The sequence below is a fragment of the Penicillium subrubescens genome, assembly GCF_028828155.1.
Source record: "Penicillium subrubescens strain IBT 31985 chromosome Unknown utg000003l_segment0_segment0, whole genome shotgun sequence".
Taxonomy (NCBI): Eukaryota; Fungi; Ascomycota; class Eurotiomycetes; order Eurotiales; family Aspergillaceae; genus Penicillium; species Penicillium subrubescens.
The window spans coordinates 2,810,975-2,831,357 of NW_026643153.1; the positions used below are offsets into that span (position 1 = coordinate 2,810,975).

Below are 20,383 nucleotides of genomic sequence, written 5' to 3' on the forward strand. Positions count from 1 at the left end.
CCCGGCGCTTTGGCCTCGTAGAGACTGTTGCCTGTTTTGGTATAGATCTGGTGGAGAGTATGCGGGCTGGTGTGGGTGGCTTGACACGATTCTAACGAAGTTCTGCGGGCGGGGCCGTCTGCGGATTTGGGATTTGGGATCCGATTAGGCTTTTTGGTTGTTTGGAGCATTAATGTATGGCTGGATAGAGCGCTAAAGGATTGCTATATGGGGTTTGATATCTGCATAAGTCGTACAATGATCAATTCAACTACGGTGCTTTGGAAATATCATAATGTCCTGTCGCACTTCGTAGTAGGTTAGTTAAGTTATGGCGACTGGCTAGTTGTACAAAAAGACACATTTCCCCCCATTCATCCTTGTCCCATCTCTAGCACTAGAGTGTCGTTTATTTTCTATACTACATCACTACTGCATCCTATGCCGCTGTATGCATTGATAGCTTCCCCCTTGAAGAACTAGAAAATGCCCCGGGACCTCTCCCTCAAGGATATCCCTCTGTCAAAACGTGAACCCCTGCAGCCCACAGGATCCAAGGGCGTGGGTCGCTGGGGTCATGGAATCCTCTGGCGGGACGGGCCCCAACGCATCCACATCGAAGATGCCAAGCACGTACGATTTACTACGTTATAGCTCTGGTGGATGTGCGTATTGCTTAGAGTACAAGTACACCGTATATTCGAGTCAGTTTTAGCTTTCGGTACATCGAATGCCATCCGGCATCTCTCCCTGCTCTGCCGTATTCCTGTTAAGTGAGAATACAAGCGCCGGACGCCTTGCAAGGGTGAATAGCGCAAGGGGGAGAGCTGATCCGGTCCGGAGCGCTGGGAAATTTCTTTATATCCGGTTGGTCGGGCCAGATTGAATTAGTGCCTGGCATTGTGATGGATATCTTTTTAAGTATTTTTGTTTTTGATGGGAGGGACCAAGCTAGGGGAGAATGAATGGGTCCTAACGGTCGACTAGCCTAATTGAGGAGCTTCGACATGGCCCTATTTCCAGCTTAAAACGATCCACTAGTGAGATTAGATTCCTTTGAGTTGGGCTCCGGTCTGGATGGAGACTGCGAGCTCCAATGTCAATTCAGTATTTTTGTAATTTTTTACGTACTTAACTGCGGTGCTGGTCCGTTTGGTTGCTTGTCTGTGTCCTGTTGTGCGATGGATTTAGAAGTTATCTACGCTACTTCTAAGCAATCGGAGCACGCCTTGAATCTATCCGCCTGCATCTCTGCGATGCGCCCTCGATTGTGTTCAATCTGTAAACGAAGAATCTCCGATTGGAGTGTCAGATTCTCCGTCACGATTCAACAATCAAGTGTGCTGACCATCTACATAAGATCCAACCACCCGTGACGCCAGGTCTACACGTCGCCTCCCCCTCGCGGAGCTTGGCACGTCAATCCACGACATTGGAATCCACTAGGATTTTTTCCTCGTAAAGCCACCACATAGGACCCTACAATCGGTAGCTTCGTCTTCTAATGCGGTGGCAAGATAGTTTGTCAAAAATCTGGATGCGCCGGGGCACGGACTACTTGAACCAGACAGCCGGATCTAGGAATTAGATCTATCGAGCCTTCCGGGCGAGCTTTAACAGTCAGTTCGCAGAGGCTATTTACCTTCATTCCATTAGGTTTAGCACTTCAGTGCACACCGCAGGGGGGCTAATAGCGCGAGGACCCTCCTACCAAGATAGGTAAAGTGAGGGGGTTAAAGTTGTGGGTCTGACAGGCGTTGATACCGACGATCAACCGGACTCATGTACTAGAACTGTAGATCTTGCGGGATATGTGACATGTACTTTAGTTGTAATGAGACACTATCACGTTCGGAACAGGGTAGAGTTCCGAGGCTTGGAAGGTCTAGGGGAATTGATTGAGAGCCTAGACCTGCGTATATCGTGTCCCTCGCAGACGTCAAACCGACCGAAAGGCCGGAGCCGAAACCGTTGAGATATCTCAGTCAACACACATTGAGATGTAACTAGTAAAAGGCGTGATACGTATTCGCTTACTGTTCGTATGTCATGTGTACCTTTGAGGTCGTCAAGTAATCAAAAACGAGCGAATTAATGCCGGGCTGTAAGGGAAAATGCGACAGATATCTTGACGGGGAGCCTTGTTTCTACCGGAATGAGCCCTGCTGCAATTCTCACCAGGGGTTAGTTACTTAGACCGTACGGTGGCTTTGATGCATTAACGGTACGGGCTCACTGGTAGACAAAGTCAATTTACTCGGTAAATTCAGACGTGACTACATCCTCTCTTCTCTAAACCTTGATCCTTCGACTCATCTGCTCCGTCCCAGCAGACTTCTCATAGTCAATATCCTTGACGAGGTCCACACGACGTCCCAACGCCCGACGAATAATCCAGTCTTTGCTATTAATCTCCTCCTCAACCTGATCCCCCTCAATCGGAGGAATAAGATCCGATCCCTCCAATCGTCGAAGCATCACATCGTCCTCAGGCCTTGCAAAATACACCAAACTATAACGTGTCGAATCCCCTTGAACACCCGGTGGTGCAGCAACTCGATGGATATTCGATCGAAACAGGCCATTGGTGAATTTCACCATTGCATCGCCTAGATTAACAATTGCATGCCCTGGAAGCGGTCTCACATATACCCATTCTGCATCGGCACCGGGAGGTAGCACCTGCAGTCCACCCAGACGGTTGAAAAGGACTGTCACGCTGCCAAAATCTGTATGTTGGCCTAGTGCGGTGCGGCGGTCGTCGACTGGCTGTGGTGGTGCCTTGATGAAGCGTACTTGGTCACCACTCACAGCCTGTAGGCGATGGAGGTTGGATAGTGTGCCCTTGGGCAGTGATAGTTTGTCGTTGAGGATGTTCAATATCAGGTTGACAATTGCATGGGAGCCTTGCATAAAGGATTTCGTCAGGTCTCGGCTTTGATGCAATACTTCTGGTGTTGGAAGTCGATCACTAATGCCCATGATGTCGTCTTTGGATATCTGAAGCCATGATCTTAGCCCATCCATGCCCCAACTGGTCGGCTTGAGTGTACAGTGGGATACTTACATTATAAAATTCATTTCTGTCCAGGTTTCCTTGTTTATCAACTACCGCAACACCTTGGCCCTTGTACCCAAAGTACGAGTTTTGCGCACTGAAGTCGTATTTCTTCTTCTCCTCAAGACTCAATTCGAAGAGTCTTTCTCCAACCAGGAACAAACCATCGGCATCAGTAAGGGAGGAGGTTCCGTGTTCGGAATCCTGAAGATCCAGGTAGAAGAACCCGATGTCTACTGAGGCTTCAAAGAGTCGTTCAAGCTCGGCAGTATCTCCAGCCAGCAGCTTACCCAACGATAGTCGAAGAAGTGGTGCTGTGGGAACATCGTCCGGAAAAGGCGGGAGTCCGGGAAAGTTATTCACGATATCGGTAAAGTCCGTTTGGGAGTTCATAGCTGAAGGTGTAGATTTTCAATTTTAGTCCAAGATGATATGAATTTGAGGTCGAAGATCAGAGGCGAAAGTCAACTTTCGCATCGATATTTCGGTTACATATCTCAGATCTGTGACGATATCCTCAGTGCGGGGAAGCAGTCGTGAGCCGAGGGAGAGACCAAAACCCAAAGTCTTAAAGATCCTGTCGGACCCAATTCAAGATCCGAGCGTGACGGTCTTTGGCAAATGATGAGGAGGCTATTTGGCCAGTTCTACCACAAAGACGTCGTCTTAAAAGAAATAAACTCCCATTCAATGCTTCTATGGATAAACCCCCGGCTGTAATGCTTCCACGGGCCATAATACTAGAGAATAAACGCCATGAGGGCAGTTACCCCATAGAGATATAGATACGAAAGCCTTGACACTCAAGTATTTTATCCCTCTTGAGATCGGTAGTCATACACCTAGAAATCATCTGTAGGGCGCAGGGCGCAAACCTCCAGTAGAGACCAACCCCGCTCAAGGGTTGGAGTACATCGCGGGACTGTCTGCTACACTTCTGGAGAACTATTCTGTTACGAAATAACTTCAAGATGGGGAACGAGAAGATTCTCTGTGTAGCGGATCTTGAAGCAGCAGCTTCAAAGATACTTCCATCTTCGACTCGAGGTAAACAATGCCCCCTCGGCATTCAATCTGGTCGTCAGGGTCCAGTGAGGGGTAACACAAGCTACAGATTTCTTCAATTCTGGCGCAACAAACCAGGTCACCGTTCGTGAGAATACAACGGCGTACAACAAGTATCGCATTCTGGCTCGTGTCTTGAAGGATGTCTCCAAAGTCAACACCAAGATCAGTGTATTCAATCGAGATATCACGTTTCCTCTATGCGTATCTCCTGCAGGGCTCCAAGGCATGGCCCATCCAGATGGAGAGCTAGCAACAAGTCGAGCTTGTGCCAGTATGGGCATTAACATGGGTATTTCCTCTTATGCTAACCACTCGGTTGAACAAATCACATCAGCCGGGACAGAGATCGGGCCTATTCATCATGTCATGCAACTCTACTCCATGACTGACCGTGAGAAAGAGGCTCGAATTGTTCGCCGGGCAGAAGCCTCTGGGTGCAAAGCAATATTCCTGACTGCCGATAGTCCAGTACTAGGTGTTCGGTATAATGAATGGAGAAATGGCTTTCAACCCCCGCCGGGACTAGGGTATCCGATGATTGAGAAGACATCGGACCAGATTCAACAGGAATCGCACGATGATGGATTCAGTTCCTTCAACTCGGACTCGCATTCTTGGGCAAGAGAGATTCCATGGCTTCGTAGCATCACGAAGATGGAAATTTGGATCAAAGGGGTGCTGACGTCTGAAGATGTGGAGACGGCGATCGAATATGGCTGCGACGGTGTGATTATTAGCAACCATGGGGGACGACAGCTGGATGAGACGCCTGCAACTATTGATGTTCTTCCTGCATGTGCAAAGGCTGCTAGAGGTCGAATTCGAATTCATATCGATGGAGGTATCAGGTCTGGTACCGATATATTCAAAGCGCTGGCTCTGGGAGCGGAATGTTGCTGGGTTGGGCGCCCTATGCTTTGGGGATTAGCAGTAAGTCTCCCGTTTATCATACTTGGACAATGACTGATATCTTGATCTCAAGTACAATGGTCAGCAAGGGGTTGAGTCAATGCTTGAAATCCTTTACAACGAATTCAAACGATGTATGCAGTTGGCGGGATGCAAGTCAGTATCCGAGATCAGCTCCTCGAGCCTTGGAATTGTTCGATCAGACGGGCCACTTGCTCGACTTTGAAGCATAGAATAGAGTTGATTTCAATAAAGATTGCTGCCATTTAGGCGTTCATGTTCTGCGGAGCGAAGTCTCTATATTATTAGAGAGTCCATGTGCATCCCTATGCTCCATAGTCTGCTAGGCTTATCTCTTATCAGCGCAAGTGACATCAATTTTTCTCAACTCCAACTCTCCCCCAATCTCAACATCAACCGCTTCAAGAGCTATCGCATCCACCAAAGTTCTATTTTCAGCGTACCTCACGGGCTCGCAACCATCCGAAATGACTTCTTCGCCCGCTCCAACAAACCACATAGCCCACACCCTCCTCGCACGCGCCCACTCCCCCGATACCGCCTCACAACAATTCACCGAGCGCATCAAGCAAAAACCACTCTTCCTCCGCCCAACATCCCCCTCCGCAGCCGACAATCGCTCTCGTCGGCGTCACCAGCGTCTCCGAAAGAAGGAATACTTCCTCAAACACCAGCGCCCGCAGCCCCTATCAGCGCGCAAGAAGCGCTCTTCAGGCCTGTACGATCTACCCAAGGAGGAATGCAAATATGCCATTTTTAAGGGACTGCATGCGCTATGGGTCGGGTATATGCAGGAGATATTAGACCTTAAGGTCAGGGGGCGGAGTGGCCTGGTCACGCCCGCGTCGCATGGGGCTAAGCTGGTCAGCGCAGATTATCATGGTGCGGAGGTGGAGGTTGTTCGGAGTCAATGTGCGAGTCGTGTGGGTGTGAAGGGGGTTGTGGTGAGGGATACGAAGTTTACGTTTGTGGTTGTTACGGAGAAGGATGAAGTCAAGAGTGAGTTATAAGGATGTTCTGGGGTATTGAATGGGGAATACGAGAGCTGACTTTTTGCTTGACAGCGATACCTAAGGAACATACTGTCTTTCGGTTTACAGTACCCCTACCGAGCGCTGCAGAACCCCAGGTAGAGGGTCAAGGCGAGAATCAAGGAAAGCCGACTGCGAGTGGTCCGAAACCACTGGTCTTTGAGCTACATGGAAGCCAATTTGAGAATCGACCTGTTGATCGGGCGAACAAGAAGTTCAAGTGGAGGAATATTGACTACGTATAAGCAGGCCTATGCTAAGTTACCAGGACTTATGCATTCATATTTAGCATATCAACAATGAATGGCCTAGTCAGATAAAACTGTGAAGGTTGGTACATATCTTCATTGAAGCCAGATGTATCACAAATCTTGTTCTTGTTTTACAGTCAAGGCCAAGGCATTGCAGATGGAAGATAGTAGATGGTAATAGCAATTGGTAGATGGTAGATTGGCAGATGATAGCATCATGTAGTATGGAAGCCGAGATCCCTTGGTGTTGGTTTTTCTCTGGTTCCATAAATCAACTTCATGGCCGTGGCTTGTTTCAGTCATGGCAAAGTGGTAGCAGAGGACACAGACAGGATAATACCCACAGTGTTGGGGGAGTTACCTTGGCATTGCACGCAGGTGGGCATCTTTCCAGTATTTCAGGAGTCCAGAGCTGCGAGCCCTCCAGCCATCCTGCGTTGACAGGACGGGCTCATAAGGATAACAGCGTCACTGAATGACACATCAGGGAGTCGCGAAAAGATATTTCGCAAAGATCCAAGTAACCTGTGCTCGGCGAGGAATTGGTGGTATTCTCGGTCGAATCGAGTCAATAAGCGGCCAGACACAGGAGAGTTGATGGGCCCTTTCCTCGATATCGCTCACATGCCGGCCCATTCAATGCTGAAGGTGCGGACAGTCTCAATGCGATCGGCCTCGGACTCGACCTCATCACGCCTCTTCTGGGGCCCACCCAAGAGGAAACCTTTCTTCACACCAGTGCCCAGTCGGCCACCATTGACGATATCCATCAAGTTCATTTCCTGATCCCATTCTGCGGAGACGACGACGAAGTGGGAGTGGAATCGAAGGGGATCTCCTGGGTAGGCCACGTATTGACATCCAAAGCGCAGACCAGGTGAAAGGAAGTAGCCGCGTGAATGTAGGTGGGCAAAAAGCGGATAGGACAGCGGCACTTCAGGCTTCGGGAGGTATTGAGCGGACGGGGAGACGGGGTGAGGTAGCGGCGGGTAGGAAGTGGTAGGCGTGACACCCATGGCCTGATGATGCGCTGGTGTGCTTGTGCCGGTTGTGCGAGACAGCGACGAGCTCTCATCCTCTCCGGCGAAGACTGAGTTGGGTTCCTCTTTCTCGGTAGGGGCTGAGGTCGATGAAGCGGCGGCTTGAGCATCGGCGGCGGCCTTTGCAGCCTTCGCAGCCAGGCCCTTGGCCTTCTTCTCGTCTATCTCCTTCAGGGATTGTTCTCTTTGCTGGTCCTTGCGATCTGACAGCATACGCGTGGCGAGCTGGCCTTGGGATTCTAGGTCGCGGAGATACTGTCGACGATCCTCCTCTAGGAGAGATCGCATGCCATCGTGAGCTCTGGCTTCGTCTACAATGCAAGCTACATCCTTGTCCACCAAGACCCGTGCCTCCTCGGGCATCAATTCCAGCGGCAGGCCCAGGAACACATTCTGTTGTGGGATTTGTGGGAGGGTCCCGATCAGCACGCCACAGATGTTGTGCTCGCGTCGCAGATAAGTGACGGCGTCAATAGAGAACAGCAGGTATCTACCAGATACATAGGAGATCGGGATGGGAAGAGTAGGCGTGGACTCCATTGTCAAGGATTCATTCAATTCATGTAAAGCTGGAGAAAGGCTTGATGTTAGCCATGGCTCAAGAACAGTGATAAAACTGATCGGGATGCAAAAATGAAAATTTTTCAAGGCAAGTCATTTTCAATACGTTTCTCAGTCACAGATGCTCTTTTTGAGATATTAAATCGAGCTTCAGGGGATTGACAGATTTGTAGATATATAATCATGCAAAGGGAAGGTGGAAAGAAGAATGATTGCAAGAGCAACTTACCATTTAAAAAAACGAGCCCTTGGTTTGACCAGCAAAGCCAGAGACTCGAAGAGGTGGGAAGAAGTTGAGAAAAGAGAAAAGCGAAGTGAAGCGAATTTTGTTAAAAGCTCAGCCCGCGCTTGTCCGTTTTAGGAACAGCCGGTCTTGGCGTTTCTCTCCACCAAGAAAGCGGAAGACGCGGGCCACCCGTTGAGATTCCAGCTCCAAGTCGCAATCATTACATTATGAACTTCCTGCTCTTGCTGTTTTTGGTCTTCTTCGCGCCATTGATGCTTTTTGCTGGTGAGACCCGTCGCCCTCATATCCTTCACAACTGGGAAGACAGTGCTTCAAAGGCCCGCAAGGTAGCTGACATCTCCACCAGTATGGCTGGCCGCTTCTTCTTGTTTAGGAAATCGTCTGCGCACTCGAGATGGCCGGTTTTCAGCGCGTCCAGTCCTTGATACATACGGGCAGAGCTACCTTCGAACCATGGCCAATTCCGGGGCCTCGATGTCCGAGCAGATTGAACTCGACGACATGCTAGCAGAACCAGGAACTCGCCGTCACTTCGACGGAGATGAGGATTGAAGCCGGAGCCAATGAAGTTCCTCCAGATGTGTTTCAGAATTCGAGGTCTGACTTCTTTGGCATGCCGCTTGACGCTGATGCATCTTGCGCTTCGGTGTCGCCGTCGGCTGGAGGCAAGCTGAATGGCTTGATCTCGAACCGCCGACGGCTGAGGATAAATGCCCAATCTTGTCCCACGTTCTGATCGCTCCCGCCGCCCCGCTCGTGCAATACTGGAAGCCTATGTGTTTTAAGCATGCCTTGTGGTGGCTCTTCCACAGACGTTGCAGCGCCCGAGGTTGCTGTCGCATCAGCCGAATGAGGGAAGGGACAGAGCTCGATCACGCCGTCACTCAGGAGCTCAATCCAGCGAACTAGACCGGAGGAACGTGGGAACAAGGACAGAGGGAGAGTGATCATAGCCGTCACTCGAGCCGTGTTCGCGCTCAGCAATGCCTTCAATGAATGGAAGAACTGCAGCACATACTCGGGCTGGCAGGCGTTCGGCGGGTATATGGTAGGGTTGAGCAGGGATGGAATGACGATGCGATGCATGGTATTCGAGGCGCTGGAGCTGATAGATGTCTGAAGCTGCTTCAGAATCGAGGTGAATGGCGATTCTCTGGAGGGCACGAGTGGAATAAAGGACATGTTGGTGATGCCGGGATGGGTGAGACGCTTTGTGAGGTCAAAGGCATGGCAAAAGGCTGGCTTTGCAGTTGTTTCTTGTTCGCCAGCTGGCGTAGGGTTGGGAACTGTAATTTATAAGCATCTGGAAGCTGTGTTCAGTTCTCGAGTCAAGGTACTCACCATCTCGTGAGCCTGCAACGCCCGCACCGAATTCGCCTAGCCGCTCATATCGCCACGCAATCTTCATCTTTTCGTCCTTACGCTTATCTGATCTTTTTTCATCCAAAGATTCCGCTGTGCCGATCAAGCCAGGCAGACTGCGACCCCACTGTTCAGGAACCCCGACCACATGAATCTTTTGCTCTTGGACCACGCCTTCCGCCGCATAGTATCGGAGCAATGCGCCCGCGAAATCTGTAGTACCATTCTCCTCAATCAAGAGTAGTTTCCCCATAGGAAGTCCTGCATGTCCGGCGAGTAGGTTGTCGAGCGACGGCGCTCCTGTAGAGGTGGTTGGCCGTCCATCATCGGGGGAGGGGCGTATACCCGGGCTAGATTCGAGCGGAGCTGGCTGCGTAGAGGCATTGGGAACAGCTGCACGGTCGACACCTGCAGACAGGCCAATATTCCGCTTGCGAAAGGACATGATGTCCAAATTAAAGCGAGGACGTAATTGTAAATGTCGTAAGAAGTTGTGAAAGCTCCGCGGTGGTGGAAATCGTTATCGGCGGGGAACCAAAAGCGGCAGAAAAAAGAAAAGCTTCAAACTCCGCCGCAACTTGACCGAATCCTACACTCCTTCAGCCACCCACCTCACAACCCCAATTAAACCACTGCAGACCCTCAAGTTGCCGGTTTCCTGCAGTAATTTACGTCGCGAAACACCCCTTCTTTCTTTCAGCCTCCAGAAAGCCGCCGCGGCGCAGTAAAACCTCAAAATGTCCGATCCCGTCCTCTTCGAAGACACTTTCACGATCAACTCGATCAACGCCCAAAAATACGACCGCGTTTCGCGCCTTGAATGTGAGAACCGTGACAAGTCTATCACTTTCACCCTTGATGTGAACACCGAGCTATACCCATGCGCCGTGGGCGAGTCCGTGTCTATGGCCATTGCCTCGACTCTGTCTCTCGATGGCAAGGAGGACAGCCGCACAAGCTGGCGTGAGGTTAGCAATGGCGAGCCCAGTCTCGCCGATGACTATGACTACGTCTGCCACGGCAAGGTCTACCGTTTCGCGGAGGGTCAAGAGAAGGACACAATGTGGGTTCATTCGCAAAATGATCTTTTGATTTGCAAGAACAGGTATGCTGACAACTGCTATTTAGGGCTGTTTTTGCCTCATTCGGCGGCCTGCTACTCTACCTGGTTGGGCCTTACAACAAGACCAACCCTCTGCGAATCGACCACGTTTACCTGCTCCTCAAGAAATAAGCGAGCGGTGGTCGCCATTTTCGTTCCTATTGCATTGGTGAGAAGCTGCCGGATCTCGAGCTATTGTGTGCTCGAGGCCAAAGGAAAAACTTCGAGATGTACGCGATTTGGGCAAATTTTCCTATGATCTCTTTATCAGGTTGTGCAGCGCTGGCGTTTTTTTTTGCATTCTCATTTTGTGTACCAATAGATGATCGTTAATACCAATTCGATCTTCGCTTGAATTAGTATTACCCCCGATCTTATTTAAACACATTGGGGGCTACGTTATCAAGATTTCATCTACAAGCGGTCGATATCTCCCAGGCTTGCGAGGCTCATTCCAAGTATGACAAACTGACGTACACTCCTCTGATGCCAACTTTTAGTATGCCCCATTCTTTCATGAACAGATGGATATTCTTTGCTGGTAATGCGCAGCACTCACCATCTCACGAACACCCCTTGCCATAACCAACCCAATCGTGATAACTTGACAATACCGATGATTACTATGGGAGCAGTTCAGGCTGAGGACGTCCCTTTAAGTGTAGATCTAGTCAAAGTAGCAACCTTGCTATTTTGCTACGAAGTGGTTGCTCGTGAGGATGTCATGGGCGCAGCAGCGATAACGGAAAGATCCAGGGTCTTGTACATGCTATTTTTTTCTCGGTATTGATTCTAATTTTGCAAGGGCTTCGCGACGGTGAGTATGTCTCATCCGTGCTGTAATTCACTTTCCCAAGCGGGACTTGGGTAGGAGCAAACATACTTGGGACTAGGGGCCATCGTGCATGATACTGGGAATGCTCAGTCATTATGAAAACAGGCTCTGGGGTCAGATAATAATAATTCTTCTATCTTGAGAGACCTTGTCCAACTTAGTTGCAGTGAATCCGGATTGTTGATATCTGAGATACGATCCAATTTGGGTAGAAACAAACTACCTTGCTCGCGCATGATAAAACAGAGCAAATCTCAATTGACATCCGCATTCGACCTTGAATCACTCATCAGATACCACAGGCTTCACGTCAGTACTCTTTCCTCCTTCCAGACGGAACTGACCAAATTTGTCAAGGACCTCCTGGATCTGTTGCGGACCCATTGCCACCAAAAACCAGCTACTTCCCTGTCCTCCTCATATCTGACAAATTCGAAAATTAGCATTTTGTAATTGGTCCAAGCAAGCATCCCCCTGCAAAGCAAAGCATCCGTGCTGAGAGGTAGGAAACTCAACACATCAGCATTGTAGGGCTCCAGGGCACATTTCGAGGCAGGACTATCGCCAAATATCACAGCGAGCTGGACGAAATCGTTATCGCCGTCGCTCTCAATGGCTAAGATGCTGATGCGAATTGTATTTAGGCCGATGTATGACCCAATGAAGTCTTACGAAGCACCAGTGAATCGCGCTACATCACGGTGAAGCCGCCACTCAGCCACCATCCTTCCGTAGGCGTTGAGACAGCGGTCTCGAGCATCTCGCCGTGGCTGAAGCGTACTGATTCGTGGCTTGAACTTGAAAAGGGACTGCAGCATGATCCGAGATGCTGTTTCAGCCGCATCTCCGGCAATGGCAGCATTGCTTAAAGCAACAATAGCTGTGTGAGCCTCTAGGAAAACGTAAGCGGTCGCCACAAAGCCGTTTGGCAAAGCTATTGTAGCCGTATGGTGTAAGTGGTATCATTCTCAAATCCATCGACCACTGGAAGCGTCCACCAGTGGTTCCACAGGGCTCCAATTTGCTGCAATGGGTTGTTTGATCTGGCTCTCATAAGAGGCTGCGGTTCCGGCGCCGCACATTCCTGATCGTATTGATTCATGACAGCTGCCATGAACGCAAGCATATCGTTGACTGAGCTGCTCATTCCCATACTGGCTAAGAAGGGACCGTGATCTTGACGTGCCGTGCCGGTCTCGATCCGAGACCATGTTCCATCAGACAGACGATTGTGCCGCCAGGCCCCATGAAGACTTGCCTGGGGTGTGCAAGGCCGGTTGAGTGCCGACATAGGTCGATAACGGTTGATTTCTCCACAATCTCTGGGTTCCCCAGGGGGTCAAAGGTAGGGAGATGTTTGCGAATTCGGTCGTCCCACGCTAACAGATTGTCTCCAACCAACACATACCAATCGCAGCACAGGTAATCATTTTCGAGCAGCCGCCGATAATGTAAGAGGTATCCGAGTCGGCATAAAGCCTATTCCCAAATTTCCGTAGACCGTAGTTCTTTCGAAAAATCGGGTCCTTGTTTAGGCCGTGGATGATGCCAACGGATATGGATGGAGCATTGGCTATTTTTCATGGCTTCCTCCACATCTTTCCAAGCAATTTCTAGACGGTCACGACTTTATATACATTATTAGAAACATTCAGGACATTGATCGAATGATACTAACATTGCTGAGCGAGACTCAGGTTCCTCCATGATTGAAGTGTCCTTCTCACTGCGGTTTAAGGGAGACAGGAGACTGTAGAGATATGGGCGCCGTCTTCTAAACAGAAGATGAGGAGGTCAAGTAGATGAGAGATGGTAAACCCTGTAAAAGAGAGTAAGGTGATGAGGGAGAGTTTAACAAAAACTGAGAATACCTTTGCTAAATTTTAACAATAACGAAGCTTTTTGATGGAGATTCCCTCTGATCGGTAGATTCCTTGTTTTTCCAGGCCATGTATCTAGATCTGTCGGCCTATAAGAGGCCTCTGCTTCCCCGTTTCTGTTCTGCTTCCTTAGAGATCTCGATCTAGCTTGACCACGACTGAATTTCCCCTGCTCTTTTGCTTCCTGCACGATTACGCCATCACTTTCCAATAAATTTTACTAGATTTTGTGATTTCTTTGTTCATGGTTTATCTGTCGTTACCTGGGACAGAGGGAAATTTATGGCTGAGTGTAGCAATCATCTGGCATCCAAATAGCAATGGAGCATTTGCTATTGCAGGAATAGCCGGGGAGAGACCACTTTGTAGAGAATACATCCATTCAGCGCTGAAGGCCTAGGCGAAATTCAGAAGGTATGCAATGAGCAAGACTTGATACCTAAGGGTTCCATACATTTGCAGCAAAATGATTCAAGATATGTAAAGCCCAAATAGTATTATCGTGAATATCTTCTAGTTGTCAAGTCCATTCCCAATCAAATCATATCCTCGTACCAGGGAATACCCGATGAACGATCCCAGTGGATCAACTCAGACATATCATGCACTGATCCTAGCAACGCGAGCTCTTCATGTTCTAGAAGATGAAAGCGCATGAATCCTTGATACTTCGAGCGTGCTGCAGTCTCTGGATCCCATTCTAGGTCGATGACCGTGACCCAAGCACCATTCTTCTTTATCCCACCTTGAGAGGGCGGGGCAACAAATTGAACAGGCTCAGGGTTGCGGATAAATGAGAGTAGTGCCTTTTCATCAATCATTGAACACCAGCGAAAGCGTGTGCCAAGGGTCCGAGTTTCGCTATCCACGAAATCTTTGAATTTCTTTGCGACTTGATCAATAGTGGCTCCGTCAAGCTGGCCTTTATTGTCGAATACTAGGCTACGATATCCATCGCGAAGTATCTGACGTGCCTTCTCATTCACGGAGGTTCCATGTTCGAGTTTGTGATCCGGGGCAGCAAAGATATTTGCTCGAATAGCGTCAACAGCGGCATCCTAGTGTATATCATATTCAGGAGTATAGACAGTGCGATATATTGTGTATCCCCATGGCCAGCGACTAAGTTCACTTTTCAATAGTTGACTAGTATCGTCATGTTAGACCATAATTCTTGTTTGGGTTGGCGTCTTCTCTGCCCGAGTTCGAGATCTGTTTCATCTGGTGGGAAATCTCCGGTTTGGGATGTCCATAGAGTGGGCCAGCTCTCATGGTGAAACTTCCATTGAAATTGAACAACTCTCATCGCTAGTTCCCGGAGGCATTTTGGAGGAAGTAAGATTTGAATGTCTGACTTGCGGCAGGTCGGTGGGGTCCAAGTCTCTTCTTATATACGATCAAAATAGGCGCCGGTCGTCTTGGCGCTAAAGGGCTAACAAACGCCAGATGTAACGCAATACAATTGTGTCGATGATAGAGCGAAACCAATCGGAAGCGTATAGGCTAGTAGAGTGTACGATTCAAAATAGAAGTAGACGTAAGCGAAGCTGGTGGGTTACCATAATTTTGCTCGACACTGCTATCTACCTCCCTGCAATGTGTTATGTGAGATGCGCTCATAGAAAATATAACAGTGAGTTCGTGGTGCTACGTTAGATGCTTCATATTCGCACGCTAGGTATTTATTGAATTTCCCCAGCGAGCATAGCTCCCGAAGGTCAAGGATAGGTCTTGAAATCGCCCGTGACTTTTCGAGCCTGCGTGCTCACGTAGGTAGCATTCTAGCCAACTCACACTCATTAGCACCAATAAATGGTAGTAATGACCGTTTAATAATGAATTCAACATTCTACTGCCTGGTGATGAGCTGTTATGTGACAGCAGAGAGCCCTCCACCGATCTTGTTTCCTTTTTTTTTTAGTCCGTCTCTCTTACTTTTCTCCTCACCTCATTAAGCGTACGACGACGTTCTAGATCTGAAACACACGGTTCATATTCTCTCAAGAGCTATGTATTCAACCTAGCAATTTAGGTCCGACTTGTACACTTTATGTAACAAAAATTCGCCCTGGAATATTCTCAGGCGTTCGAGAGAGTATGTCAATCAGCTAATCCACTACTAACAGGGCAAGGTCAAGGTAATCTACAAGACCGAACCTATACCCAAGCTCTATTTCAAGCAATGCGAAGCCGTTGGGTGTTCCATCCGGCGATGTAAGCGCGCCACGATGTCCAGATAATCCGGTTCGTTCTCGGCGGTCAAGATACCATGGCGAATAAAGAAGTCGATCATGATGATCGAGCAGTTCGGTTTGAATTCGCCACGGGCCAATGCCTCCTTAACCTCAGATACCGAGAGCAGGTTAAATTCTTCGACCTCGTCGTCACAGGGCTTGGGAATAACGGACGGATCAAGCTTCAGGTCGTAGACATACTCAACCTCCGGCTGCAACAAGCCGATCTCTCCACCAGCACGAGGATCTCTCACATGGGTATATGTGACGCACCCCACCGGCACAATTGAAGCGCGTACAACCGATTCTGGTAGGGAGGCTTCCTCCATAGCCTCGCGGACGATGCACTCAAACGGCTTCTCGCCGGTGCACATCCCTCCGGCGACGGTGTTGTCCAGCATGCTGGGGTAGGTCTGCTTATTCTTTGCACGTCGCGGGATCCAGAATTTCAAGCCTGTCGCATCTTCCACGTATCCGGTCATATGGGCGCCATACGAGACGATGCCGAACAAAGGTGTTGCGCTGCGCTCCATCTCGAGTAGGTATTCACCCCCAGGTCCATAGACAGGGTACTTCTCATTGCGCCATCCTTTCAGCACTTCGAAGCATTCCAGTCTGACAGCCTCGGCGAGACTCTCAGCAACGAGCTTGCTGCGGTGTGCAGGATCGGCATCTGCCGGTGTGACCAGGGTGACTGTCTGGGCTGCAGAATCGATGGCCCAGATCTCTTTCGGCCAGGGAAACTTCTCGACCACAGAATTCAGGATATATCCTAGTGTGACATCGTAGCTAGAAACGCGGAAGGCATGGTAGTTCTTGAGGTTCTCGGTGTAAGCGACGCGGTTGTCCTCGTAGTAGGGGAAGCTGAAGCGGGGTATAAGACAAAGGGATCGGCAGCAGGGCAGATAGAAAAATGAGTTCAGTACTTATCGCATTCGCAGATCAGATCCAGATTAGACTTGGCCATCTTGTCAATCTGCCACCAGCTACTGCAGCTAATGTATCAACCTCCAAAGGGTGCCTAAAGGGTCAGCATCGGAGAAAGTCCTTCCTCTCCGCCGATGCCAAGCCCTTATCAGCCCCGCGATAAGGGCAGCTTCCCCTCTTATGTCACCGGCGTCATCCAATCTGCATTCTGCGGAAAAGCCTTTGTTCGAACCTGCTAGAAAGAAAGCCTCGATTGTCCTCTCATCCCTACCTCAATCCCTCTCAACCTACACTACACAGCTCTATATAGCTACGCGATTCACCTGATACCCATGTTCTCCGTCGTCATCCCCGGCCGACCATGTCTAACAGACATTGTCGCCGTCGATAGCCAACCAAATGGCCAAGCAACAAAGTTCGCCTTCACAATTCCTCTGAACCCATCATTCACCGAACTCGTTGTCTTTCTCCTCCCCGGCACAATTCTCCCACCAAACACAGGCGCTGCCATCTATATCCAGCTCCCAGACCCAAACACCGGCAACCCAACCGACTTCCGATTCATCGGCGCACTAGCAAACGAGAAGCCCTCCGGCATCTTCAAGATCCAGGCCTCGTCGCAAGCAAACAATGGCCGCAGCGAGGCCGAAGAGGAAGACCAAATGCTTGACGAAGGCTCTAGCAACACCGGTGGCGGCGCAATCCCCTCGAACGGCGTCGCAACGCTAGGAATCTCAATCGAACCAGTCCAGAACATCGCGCCACAGCTATCAGCGCTAGAAGCAGAACGTGCACGTAACGAACCATCCAGCTCCACCGCGCTGGTCGTCCAGACCCCGGAACAGCGACAACAAAAGCAAATCACGACGAAGATCCTAGCGCAGCGGATCATCGGCAGCGCATTCAATTTCCTGGCCAGCTTTGCCGAGAGCGATCCTGCTAATAAGGGCCATGAAGTGGTTCCCTTGAAAAGCTTCCGCGATTGGTGGACCAAGTTCGAGCGACGCATTGATATGGATCCCACGTTCTTGGAGCGCGCGGATCCAAACGCGGCATAAATTGCGTTAAAGGCAGTGAGGTACAGGGCCGAGCTGAGTATATTAAGTGTAATGGGTGGGCTCAGCTGAAAGACCCGACCATCGTGCCGTTTCGGGATCGACATCCCTGCTTGTGGGGGGTGCCTTGCATGTGGCTGTGTTTCAGGAGTATATGATTTTTTTTGGCATTGAGCGACTGGCATTCGATTTTACATTTTCTTTGATCTCGGTTTATTGTTGATGTCTCCGTTAAGACATGACAAGATAATATTGTTCTATTCGGCTACTTGAAAAAAGGCCTTCCTTCGTGTACACTGGGGAGTCTCCTTAAGTTTCAAACCCCGACAAGTTTTCAAAATCATCTTAGTCACGAGTTGAGCGATAGATCACTGGAATTGTGACTCCAATGTGCCATTGAGACAGATCCTTCAAATGGCAGTGATCAGAGCATATCCGATTGGGCTGTTCCTCTGGTTTATAGCTAAGTAGAGCTAGTGCTCCAAGTCTGGTGACTTTGGGTAACTAACGATTGACCAGTTGGCTTTTAAATGACCATTTGACCGCCTTGCCTACATACTTCGAAAGTCAATCCCGCCACCAGCCACCTATTATCGTCGTGTCGGCCTAGTATAATCAAACCATTCTACTATCCCCTCCATAACATTCGTCACTAGGCAGCAGCTCATCCATCTTGCATCCGCCACTGCAGTAACTCCCGTGAACAGCATGCAAAGCCGAAGAAAGATCCCTCAGTTCACCGAGGTAAGGATAGATTTTGGGCATGTTCGAACAATGGTAACGACAGTATCTGCCCTGGGAGGGAAGGCTACTAAGTTTGTTATCTATTGACAGCGCCCACGGCACTGCTGGCACAGGAAGCGAAGAGAGAGAGAGAGAGAGAGAGAGAGAGAGAGAGAGAGAGAGAGAGAGAGAGAGAGGGAGACCGAGTCAATTGGTCTATCTAGAACATGAGGACGAAGACGACTAGGAAAAAGAAGAAGCAGAAGGGAACAGAACAGGGTCTATAAGGCCCTGAAACACAAAGGAAAGGAACAGGCCTAGACCTGGCAGGAAATCACCGGCCTGCTTCATGCAGGGCCAAAGAAGACGACAAACCCTGCAAACCCTCGAGGTCAAAGGGATCGAGTCATCATCTATGAATATTGTGATCTCCTAGCACCCCGTCACCTCGTGGTAGTGATTCCTTACATTAAGCAAGCCCGAAACGACGGGCACTTCTACGACTCCTCGAAGAGTTGACTAGTATAATATGCAGGGGTCCCAAGAGAAAGTTCGCCCCCAGTACATCGATTCCACCACTCCCTGAGGGTAGAACATAAAACCAACGCGTGATGCTTCTTCCTGCACAAATATTTCCATGGTTCATCATTTGAAACAAGAGTGCTGGAGTCTGATGATTCTACATATTTTTTTCGAGATGTAGTCTCCTCTCCACCTTTCCCGAGATACCTATAGTTCGACCTTTGGTAGGATTTGTACTCGGATCTCAGACGAGGGCCATGATATTCGCTTCGGCAACGTGGTCCTTACTGGTGACACTGCTATTGTCGACGTCGATCTATATGCATTTTGGAAACTATTATTTCTAGAGCATGTCCATGTTGATTCGCTACCGAGATACTTGAGATCCGTAGCTATCACGTGACGTAGAGCAAGACCTATATGTCCAAGCTTTGGGCCCAGGCTAGCGGGTAGGCACTCCGAGATTCTTGTCTCACTTTCTTTGAAATTGAAAATTCCACATGGCACTACCCGATTCAGGGAGCATGCAATCAGTGTCCGACGATCCTAACAATCCATCCAACTGGACCGTGGTTTGGACTGAGCTTCGGGCGCCAATCGGACATGAGTCTGATAAACAACGATGGGTCGGTTATTTCCAACCCTTAGTACATGCAGCGGGCCACAAACAGTCAATATGGGCTCGGCTTCGCTTCAACCCGGACAAAGTGATTCTAGGCACATGCAAGTCATATCTTATCTTTCAGAATCGATACATCATAATGTTCCGAGTGGGGTTAATTTACTAACGAGGTTCTTATATCTAGATTGGTCTAATAGCTCAGCGTGCAGGGACTTTGAAAGCTCTCCGTTAGCTCAGCTTTTCAGGGAACAGCTTACGAATGACGGGATTACATTCCTAACATGTTATGAGTTCCCCGACGATTGGTACCATTGGTTTCAATCTTTGTTACCCAGACGTTTTATCTATATCTTCTGGGTCTACTTTAAAGTGCCAGTAACGGAAGAGCAAAAGCAAAGGGTTGCAAAAAGCGTTGGTATTCGCCCGCCTGTTGTGTTAAACCTTCGACCCAACCAAAGACTGCAACCACGTCTTCCCGTGAAGCTATGGGCTACTCGTACGGAGTACCTGCATGGTGAAGAGGTTCAACTACTGCTATAGCCACATATCTGGAGAGATGAGGAGGCAGCATCTTGGAGGCTCATCAAGTCTAGACACATTAATTCCTTTGGTGAGACGAATGTAGACAAGTTTCATGGTTTTCTTCGTGATATCGGCTCGATGGAATTCAAGGAAGACTATTGTCACTTTGAAGAGCTCCCACGCCTATAAGTACAGTCGGAGTTGTCTTGTTTTGAAAATTCTATGACTTATGATCAGGTACTTTCCTACTCTATTTCCCATCAACCTAATTAACACTAGATTGAGACCAATTTAGCCACTCCCGTATCAAAACTCCATCTTCGGTTGGAGGAGTCGGACCACTGAGTCTGCAGGAAAAACCAGTAACCCACGCTGAAACAGACATATGACTCAGGGTTACGACGGATCAGGTGCTGGCAGTCCTCATTGTAGCC

At 49.2% G+C, this 20,383-nt stretch overlaps 11 protein-coding genes across 11 annotated transcripts; 5 read left to right on the plus strand and 6 right to left on the minus strand.

Moving 5' to 3' along the window:
* Positions 1-2,271: 2,271 nt before the first annotated feature.
* Positions 2,272-3,430, minus strand: N7473_005052 (putative oxidoreductase, 2OG-Fe(II) oxygenase family; the record flags this gene model as incomplete). The annotated part of the gene is made up of 2 exons (XM_057150992.1): positions 2,272-2,979; positions 3,047-3,430. The coding sequence occupies 2 exons, from the start codon at positions 3,428-3,430 to the stop codon at positions 2,272-2,274; spliced, it is 1,092 nt and encodes a 363-aa protein (XP_057011102.1).
* A 578-nt stretch (positions 3,431-4,008) lies between these two features.
* N7473_005053 (RNase P/RNase MRP complex subunit) lies at positions 4,009-6,311 on the plus strand (the record flags this gene model as incomplete). Its single annotated transcript, XM_057150993.1, has 5 exons — positions 4,009-4,084; positions 4,152-5,035; positions 5,088-5,148; positions 5,474-6,034; positions 6,100-6,311. 5 exons carry the CDS (start codon positions 4,009-4,011, stop codon positions 6,309-6,311), a joined length of 1,794 nt encoding a protein of 597 aa, XP_057011103.1.
* A 626-nt stretch (positions 6,312-6,937) lies between these two features.
* On the minus strand, positions 6,938-7,897 carry N7473_005054 (tRNA splicing endonuclease subunit SEN34; the record flags this gene model as incomplete). The annotated part of the gene is made up of 1 exon (XM_057150994.1): positions 6,938-7,897. One exon carries the CDS (start codon positions 7,895-7,897, stop codon positions 6,938-6,940), a length of 960 nt encoding a protein of 319 aa, XP_057011104.1.
* A 474-nt stretch (positions 7,898-8,371) lies between these two features.
* Positions 8,372-8,717, plus strand: N7473_005055 (uncharacterized protein; the record flags this gene model as incomplete). The annotated part of the gene is made up of 2 exons (XM_057150995.1): positions 8,372-8,429; positions 8,512-8,717. The coding sequence occupies 2 exons, from the start codon at positions 8,372-8,374 to the stop codon at positions 8,715-8,717; spliced, it is 264 nt and encodes an 87-aa protein (XP_057011105.1).
* A 33-nt stretch (positions 8,718-8,750) lies between these two features.
* Positions 8,751-10,001, minus strand: N7473_005056 (elongator complex protein 4; the record flags this gene model as incomplete). Its single annotated transcript, XM_057150996.1, has 2 exons — positions 9,507-10,001; positions 8,751-9,451 (listed from the first exon to the last, which is right to left on the minus strand). Exons 1-2 carry the CDS (start codon positions 9,970-9,972, stop codon positions 8,751-8,753), a joined length of 1,167 nt encoding a protein of 388 aa, XP_057011106.1. The 5' UTR covers positions 9,973-10,001.
* A 263-nt stretch (positions 10,002-10,264) lies between these two features.
* Positions 10,265-10,761, plus strand: N7473_005057 (DNA-directed RNA polymerase core subunit RPB8; the record flags this gene model as incomplete). The annotated part of the gene is made up of 2 exons (XM_057150997.1): positions 10,265-10,590; positions 10,656-10,761. The coding sequence occupies 2 exons, from the start codon at positions 10,265-10,267 to the stop codon at positions 10,759-10,761; spliced, it is 432 nt and encodes a 143-aa protein (XP_057011107.1).
* Positions 10,762-11,769: 1,008 nt separating this feature from the next.
* On the minus strand, positions 11,770-13,171 carry N7473_005058 (uncharacterized protein; the record flags this gene model as incomplete). The annotated part of the gene is given in 6 exon segments (XM_057150998.1): positions 11,770-12,131; positions 12,144-12,398; positions 12,447-12,618; positions 12,635-12,843; positions 12,873-13,037; positions 13,114-13,171. 6 exon segments carry the CDS (start codon positions 13,169-13,171, stop codon positions 11,770-11,772), a joined length of 1,221 nt encoding a protein of 406 aa, XP_057011108.1.
* Positions 13,172-13,880: 709 nt separating this feature from the next.
* Positions 13,881-14,165, minus strand: N7473_005059 (uncharacterized protein; the record flags this gene model as incomplete). Its single annotated transcript, XM_057150999.1, has 1 exon — positions 13,881-14,165. One exon carries the CDS (start codon positions 14,163-14,165, stop codon positions 13,881-13,883), a length of 285 nt encoding a protein of 94 aa, XP_057011109.1.
* A 1,176-nt stretch (positions 14,166-15,341) lies between these two features.
* N7473_005060 (thiamine pyrophosphokinase-related protein) lies at positions 15,342-16,598 on the minus strand. The gene is made up of 2 exons (XM_057151000.1): positions 16,505-16,598; positions 15,342-16,442 (listed from the first exon to the last, which is right to left on the minus strand). Exons 1-2 carry the CDS (start codon positions 16,543-16,545, stop codon positions 15,515-15,517), a joined length of 969 nt encoding a protein of 322 aa, XP_057011110.1. The 5' UTR covers positions 16,546-16,598; the 3' UTR covers positions 15,342-15,514.
* A 239-nt stretch (positions 16,599-16,837) lies between these two features.
* On the plus strand, positions 16,838-17,563 carry N7473_005061 (OPI10 family protein; the record flags this gene model as incomplete). The annotated part of the gene is made up of 1 exon (XM_057151001.1): positions 16,838-17,563. One exon carries the CDS (start codon positions 16,838-16,840, stop codon positions 17,561-17,563), a length of 726 nt encoding a protein of 241 aa, XP_057011111.1.
* A 1,742-nt stretch (positions 17,564-19,305) lies between these two features.
* Positions 19,306-20,138, plus strand: N7473_005062 (uncharacterized protein; the record flags this gene model as incomplete). Its single annotated transcript, XM_057151002.1, is given in 3 exon segments — positions 19,306-19,532; positions 19,625-19,949; positions 19,968-20,138. 3 exon segments carry the CDS (start codon positions 19,306-19,308, stop codon positions 20,136-20,138), a joined length of 723 nt encoding a protein of 240 aa, XP_057011112.1.
* Positions 20,139-20,383: the final 245 nt, after the last annotated feature.

Excerpts from the sequence above, each read along its gene's own strand:
- N7473_005060 (XM_057151000.1), bottom strand. The coding sequence starts at position 16,545 with ATGGCCAAGTCTAATCTGGATCTGATCTGCGAATGCGATAA. Across the intron at positions 16,443-16,504 it reads CTGATCTGCGAATGCGATAA|CTTCCCCTACTACGAGGACA; the intron begins GTACTGAACTCA and ends ACCCCGCTTCAG.